This window comes from Drosophila subpulchrella, unplaced genomic scaffold (assembly GCF_014743375.2).
Source record: "Drosophila subpulchrella strain 33 F10 #4 breed RU33 unplaced genomic scaffold, RU_Dsub_v1.1 Primary Assembly Seq24, whole genome shotgun sequence".
Lineage (NCBI taxonomy): Eukaryota > Metazoa > Arthropoda > Insecta > Diptera > Drosophilidae > Drosophila > Drosophila subpulchrella.
In genome coordinates, this window is record NW_023665550.1 from 1,041,798 (window position 1) to 1,049,219 (window position 7,422).

General features: G+C 42.4%; 1 protein-coding gene across 4 annotated transcripts; it reads right to left on the reverse strand.

The window, feature by feature from the left end:
• Positions 1–932: 932 nt before the first annotated feature.
• On the reverse strand, positions 933–2,110 carry LOC119559391 (mitochondrial mRNA pseudouridine synthase Trub2). Of its 4 annotated transcripts, none has more exons than XM_037872451.1 (3): positions 1,909–2,095; positions 1,645–1,854; positions 933–1,595 (listed from the first exon to the last, which is right to left on the reverse strand). In XM_037872451.1, exons 1-3 carry the CDS (start codon positions 2,036–2,038, stop codon positions 994–996), a joined length of 942 nt encoding a protein of 313 aa, XP_037728379.1. In that variant the 5' UTR covers positions 2,039–2,095; the 3' UTR covers positions 933–993. The 4 variants fall into 4 exon arrangements, with proteins under 4 accessions (XP_037728379.1, XP_037728380.1, XP_037728381.1 ...); XM_037872452.1 differs by having other exon boundaries at positions 1,952–2,093; XM_037872454.1 differs by having other exon boundaries at positions 1,449–1,579; positions 1,909–2,110.
• Between the last annotated feature and the right edge of the window lie 5,312 nt (positions 2,111–7,422).

Genomic DNA, 7,422 nt, shown 5'->3' on the forward strand with positions numbered 1-7,422 from the left:
GATTCTCTAGTGGATCTCTACCAGCACTTCAACTATTCTGCGGATTTTCCCCGTTGTGGTATTGCTTCCTGTCGGTCGAGTCCCACAATAATGGGTAACAGCTTGGATTAGGCGTCCTATCTCATCTGCACTGACCTCCTGCAATCGATTTTGGTGGTTTTCTTCAATTTTTAATTTTTAGTTTCCACACCGCCTTTGCACGAACACCGCCAAGGATTAAATTTCTGATTTTTTGGGCCGTGGCTAACGGCGTTCATCGAAATTCACTCGCGAAATCTGGTATTTCCTTAGCTCATCTGAGTACTGCGCTGAAAACCAGACCCGACGAAAAGCTTTAGCCGCCTGTCTGCCTCTCGCTCACTCCTATGGCTAGCTCGCGGTTTTCGTCGATGTGAGTACTAGGCTTAAACGGCGAAATTTGATAATACGTTTAATAGCTTAATTTAGAAGTCTGCAATAACTTGCATCTAGGAAAAATGGTTGTCGTCTTTTAAAAAGATTTACTTTTAATACTAACTACGAGTTTCTTGCCCAAATATGTTGTTCCTTACATTTGGAACTGATTTAGTAATGTTAAAAATTTTCAAAATTTGGAGAAATAAATGTGGAATGAAATTTTAAACTCTCGACCACCTATTTTTTTTATACCCGTTACTCGTAGAGTAAAAGAGTATATTGTATTCTTGGAAAAGTATGTAACAAGTAGAAGGAAGCGTCTCCGACCCCATAAAGTATATATGTACATTATCACTAGCCGAGTCGATCTAGCAATGTCCGTTGTCCGTGTGAATGCTGTGATCTGCAAAAGCAAGAGAGCTGAGATTTCAGATTTAGATTCCTTACCTGAGTAACGGGTAATTTTCCCTTTGGTCCCTTTAGCTGAGTAACGGGTATCTGATAGTCGAGGTACTCGACCAAAGCGATCTTCCATGTTTTTTTTTTTTAATCTAAAGCATTTATTTAACAATGTACAGCAAATGACTTAGTCTTACATTAATGAATAGCTTTTAGCTCGACTCGGTGGTGTTGCTTGTGCGCCCGTAGTATGTCTCGTTGATGGCGCAGGTTCTTTATGATGCCTGGCAAGTGCCAAGAGTTTCTGAGCAGACTATCCCTAACATCAAAGTGGGCGTGCCGCACGCAGCGCAGCTGGGAGCAATGCGCGGCAGTGCGTAATTCCAAGGCCAAATCGTGCACTAGGGCGACCAGGTACTCCTGCGTCTCGTTGATAGAGTGCAGTTCCAACGTAAAGTGCGGCCGCTCAAAGTGGACAAGCCTTATGCCGTAAACAACGGGTTGGCTTTCGTCCGCTGGGCGGAGGAGCCCCTTACAGGCCAAATCGTATGCCTCCTGTGTCTGCAAATCGACGCCACAGAGCTCAAACATTTTGCGCTGATGAGAGGCCTGTATGGAGGCGGCCAGACCGCTAATCCTGTCCGCTGACACGTGTCGATGGTTAGCGCGCATAGTGACTCGTGAGTCTGGCAAGTGGTTCTCCGTAGCGCTGCCAAGGCGGCCGGTTATGTGGTAGACCCGTACAGGCCGGCTTTTTCGTATGCTGCTAGACTGACCCGTTCCCCTATTGATCCCGAAAACTGCAAAACTATCGTTATCACTGATTATAGTGGGCGAAACTTGACTTACGAAGAACTCCGCTGGTGTGATCCCCCAGGCTGGACACTGTGGAGCAGGTCAGGTCTCGAGAAAGGTATCGAGGTCCGGCGGAAAGAACGTGGTCTGACAGATCCGTCTGGTAAGCAATATGGTGCAGTACAGGATCAGCGGCTGTACCTGTGCCCAGGAATCTGCCTTCCCGCAATTTACCTGGTTCCCGCTGCTCCATTTTGTTGAGTCCTGTAGCAGAGCCATAGTTACTTTCCTAATTTGTTTTCTTTTTCTTGGTGTTACCCTTGCAAATGTTGTTAAGAATGGCATTGCGCACGTGCTTTACCTTCATGCCTGCAGGTTTGTACACATTGAGAACGCCGCCCAAGTTCTTAAAGGCTGTGGCAGCATTATAGACCTTCGTAAGAGCCATTTATGCATGCATTTCCATTACATAGGTTTTTATATATAGCGGACAGTGTTGGTTAACACGCAAGGACGGATGGCCATCCAGCCCTGTCCAAACAGCCTAGGGTAAAAACTTGGGGAACCTGAAATTAAATGAATTGGGTATTCCCTTGGGAGCTTTACAGTCTGGATATTCCCTTAAGCCTAGTACTCACATCGACGAAAACCGCGAGCTAACCATAGGAGTGAGCGAGAGGCAAACAGGCGGCTAAAGGTTTTCGTCGGGTCTGTTTTTCAGCGCGGTACTCAGATGAGCTAAGGAAATACCAGAAAAAATACCAGATTTCGCGATTGAATTTTCGATGAACGCCGTTAGCCGCGGCCCAAAGAATAAAGCCTAGTACTCAGATCGGCTAAGAGTTTCACTAGTCGAAAAATCTTATTCTTTGTAGTGTGACCGAAGTTTTCAAAGTTCACCCGCCATGTGTGGCATGGTCTTACTGTCAAGCAGCTGGGTTTGTTGACAAACGGAAAACAAATCAATTGGAGCAATTTAAAAAAGAAGAGTCTGCTGATGCACAAAGAAATTAAAATAAAAATATATGAAATTTTCAACGAATGTTTTTAAATGTGAATTATTAGCTTAAGGCTTCCTTCTCGTCCCACGGATGCTTCGCCATCTTTCCCGCGCCATCTGTAGTCCAGCTCCGAGCTGGCCAATAATGGCTGGTAATGGCTCCTCCAGCTGTCCCTTAGCGGGCGACCTTATTTCCTCCTCCCTATAGAAGCCGGCGCATCCTCTATCTCCGCTCCATCACCAGCTGCCAAGTAGCTGTTGAAGGAGGAGTCCTCAATGGAGAGCTCGTCGGATATCGAGCGATGTCCCATGTTTCTTCCCACTGGGATTCTCTAGTGGATCTCCTCCAGCGCTTCAACTATTCTGCGGATTTGACCCGTTGTGGTACTGCTTCCTGTCGGTCAAGTCCCACAACAATGGGCAACAGCTTGGATTAGGCGTCCCTTTTCATCTGCACTGACCTTCTTTAGCCGTTTTGGGTGTTTTTCTTCCATTTTTAAATTACCCACCGCTTCTGCACGAACACCGCCAAAGATTAAATTTCTTATTCTTTGGGCCGCGGCTAACGGCGTTTATCGAAATTCCTTAGCTCATCTGAGTACCGCGCTGAAAAACAAACCCCACGAAAACCTTTAGCCGCCTGTTTGCCTCTCGCTCACTCCTATGGTTAGCTCGCGGTTTTCGTCGATGTGAGTACTAGACTTAAGAAATTTAATCTTTGGCGGTGTTCGTGCAGAAGCGGTGGGGAATTTAAAAATTAAAAATGGAAGAAAAACACCCAAAACGGCTAAAGGTCAGTGGAGATGAAAAAGGATGCCTAATCCAAGCTGTTGCCCATTATTGTGGGACTTGACCGACAGGAAGCAGTACCACAACGGGTCAAATCCGCAGAATAGTTGAAGCGCTGGAGGAGATCCACTAGAAAATGCCAGTGGGATGGAACATGGAACATCGCTCGATCTCCGACGAGCTCTCCATTGAGGACTCCTCCTTCACCAGCTACTTGGCAGCTGGTGATGGAGCGGAGATAGAGGATGCGCCGGCTTCTATAGGGAGGAGGAAATAAGGTCGCCCGCTAAGGGACAGCTGGAGGAGCCATTACCAGCCATTATTGGCCAGCTCGGAGCTGGACTACAGATGGCGCGGGAAAGATGGCGAAGCATCCGTGGGACGAGAAGGAAGCCTTAAGCTTCTAATTTACATAAATAAAAACTTTCGTTGAAAATTTCATATATTTTTATTTTAATTTCTTTGTGCACCAGCAGACTCTCCTTTTTTAAATTGCTCCAATTGATTTGTTTTCCGTTTGTCAACAAACCCAGCTGATTGACAGTAAGACCATGCCACATTCATGGTGGGTGAACTTTGAAAACTTCGGTCACACTACAAAGAATAAGATTTTTCGACTAGTGAAACTCCTAGCCGATCTGAGTACTAGGCTTTAACTGCTAGATTGTTGAAAGCTCAACAAAAAATTTCAGCAATGAAGGAGTTTAGATTATAGCGTCTTCCCACAGAGATGCATCCACCATCTACCAAAAAAAGGCAAATCCGAGGCCTACAACGATTTCAAAAACGCATTTGAAAAATCGTGACCCAGCACACTAAATCACGCTATTAAAGCCGAAAACCGCGAGCTAACCATAGGAGTCAGCGAGAGGGCAATACGAGGCTAACGCTTTTCCTCGGGTCTGTTTTTAAGCGCGGTACTGAGAAGAGCTAAGAAAATACCAGAAAAATACCGGATTTAGCGAGTGAATTTCGATTAACGTCATTAGCAGCGGCGCAAAGAATGAGAAATTTAATCTTTGGAGGTGTTCGTGCAAAAGCGGTGTGGAATTTAAAAATTGAAAATGGAAGGAAAACCCTAAAAGCGCCCAATGAAGGTCAGTGCAGATAAAAAACGACGCTTAATCCAAGCCGTTGCCCATTATAGTGGGATTTTACCGTCAGGAAGCAATACCACGACAGGGCAAATCGACAGAATAGTTTAAGTGCTGGAGGAGGTCCAAACTACCAGTAATATGATCTCCGACGACTTCTCCATTAGGACAACACTCCGTACAACAACACCACCACCTTCTTGACAGCTTAAGCGGAGCTGGAGGACCCGCTGGCTTCTATAGGGAGGAGGAAAATAGGGCGCAAGCTAAGGAACAGTTGGAGAAGCCATAGCCAACCACTGCCAGGATGTTGAGCGACTTCCTGCAGCATGCGTGGATCAACCCATTCCCAATCCGGCTCCCACTTCCTCAAGGTACAATATGCCTATTGGGACTCGGAACTGGACTGCGGTGGCGCGGGAAAGATGGCGAAGCATCCCTGGGACGTTGAGGAAGCTTTAAACTATTAATTTACATAAATAAAAACATTCGTTGAACATTCCATTTATTTTTATTTTACTTTCTTTGTGTACCAGCAGACTCCTCCTTTTTAAAATTCTCCAATTGATTTGTTTTCCGTTTGGCAACAAACCCAGCCGCTTGACAGTAAGACCATGCTACATGCATTGCGGGTGAACTTCGAAAACTTCGGTCACACTACAAGGAATAAGAATTTTCGACTAGTAAAACTCTTAGCCTAGTAAGCCTACTAGGCTTATGAAAGAAAAAATCGCTGAATCGAAACTTGGTAGCTGAAGTGGTAATATGTAGTGGTGAATAGATATTAGTGATTTGTCAATAACATCACAAGTCGCCAAGATACATCGAGGTTTCTAAAAAAGATATAAGCCATCGATGTTTCTCCATCTCCAAAAGGCCACAGAGGGGGTTTCGCATCAGCGACCGAATTCCGTTTCAGCGACTTTTTCCTCATAAAAAATACACGTGTGGAGTCCAGCAACTGATCTCATCTTTAAAAGAAATACTGCTGTGCTCATTTTTAAGAGTATGACCAACCTACACCTTGTGTCATTCTGGGCAAGTCCTGGCACCTGTTGCACCAAAACGTACAATTTTTATCTAAAGAAAAAGCCGCATTCACCTCCCAAAGTTGTTGCTTCACAAATGTATTTAGTTGATCAACCGTAAGACCGTTTTCGCAAAAAAAGTTAGAGTACGAGTAGTGCTCTACCTCTTCTTGACACATGATACATTGCTGCAGGCGTGTATCGTTAAGTGAAATATGCAAAAACAAAAATTGTTGCATCATGATTAGAAAAAAAGGAGCGTACAAATAGGATTCTACCCTTTCTTGGTGCAAGATACATTACTGCTGGCGTGTATTGATGAGTGAAATATCAATAAGAATCAACAGAATTGTAAAAAAAACATGAATTAATTTAAGTTCTTTACAATTGCTTAGGCTTTTTGAATTCAAAAAATTCACAATTTTTGTGCGCAGTGCTGCAGGTGCGGTGGCATAAGAATTTGCTTTCTTAAATGTATTTTTAATAAATAAAATTTGTTTTAAAGTGACTGTTAAAAAACTTATGACCAATATAAAAACATTAAAAAATTTCTGGTGCAGTTTTTGAAATACCATCTTTTAGTTTTTAGCAGCAAAACTAACCTGATCACTGAATAATGATCCAACAGTGATCAGTGATCATGTTATTCTTCTGAACGCGGCCAATCAGTTCAGTATTTCACTATTTATATACCCTTTCAGATGGATTAATCAGTCAAAAATATTGCAACGCAGTGAATGACACGTTTCCGACCCCATAAAGTATATATTCTTGATCAGCATCACTAGACGAGTAGATGTAGCCATGTCCGTTTGCACGTGCGTCTGTACGTTTCTTCGAAAACTAGTCTCTCAGTTTCAAAGCTATCGGGATGGAAACTTCCCAAGAGTAGTATTTCTATTGCTGGTAGATCCTGTTGGATCCGACAACTATTACCTATAGCTACCATAGGAATAATCAAAAAAATAATGCAAAAATTTGTTTATACCAGAGGGTGTATTGATTTCAGTCAGAAGTATGCAATGTAATGAAGGAGACGTTTTCGACCCGTTAAAGTATGTATTCTTGATCAGCATCACTAGACGAGTCGTTCTAGCCATGTCCGTCTGTCCGATTCTATGCAAATAAGTATCTCAGTTCTATAGCTTTCGTGACGAAACCTGCCCAAAAGTCTTAATTCTATTGAAGGTAGTATATAAGTCGAAACGAGCCGGGTCGGACAACAATATCCTATAGCTCATGGGAATATTAATCTTTTAGTATTTCAGAACTTCGAATTAAATTTAAATCAAATCAGACGACCTAATCATACAGCTGCCATAGGAATGATCGGATAATTATTGTCAAAATAATACATAGACCGTTATATTTCGTTTTCGGTATAATTTTGTATAATTAGTTCTTAGTTTTCTAAGTATCGCAAAGTTCTGTACTTATAATGCTGCCACGGGAACGACCAGCAAGTGTATAAAAACATCGAAGTTAGCTTCCTTTCTTGCTTATTATATTATCTTCTACTCATGGGAACACCATGTTTTTTATATTTCAGAATTTCAAATACAATTTTTCAAAAATCGTAAGACTGTATCACATAACTGCCATTGGAACGACCTGATAATTAATGGAAAAATAATTATAGCTTCGTTATTTTTGATCATATTCTCTTCTACTCCTGTAAATATATAAGTTATATATATATAATGATATATATATTATATTTTCAGAACTAAGATAGAATATATACAAAAATCTGACCACTATATCATATGTTGTCAAAACAATATTTGCGCATCCACCCCTTCGGTATCGGTTTGCTTGTACCGTTCAGCGATTCTCTATGTGAACAAGAACAGCGCTGTTGCAATTTTTAGCGGCTGTGTGCAGTAGATATTACTCTTTTGGAATATTTTTAGGTTTTCGG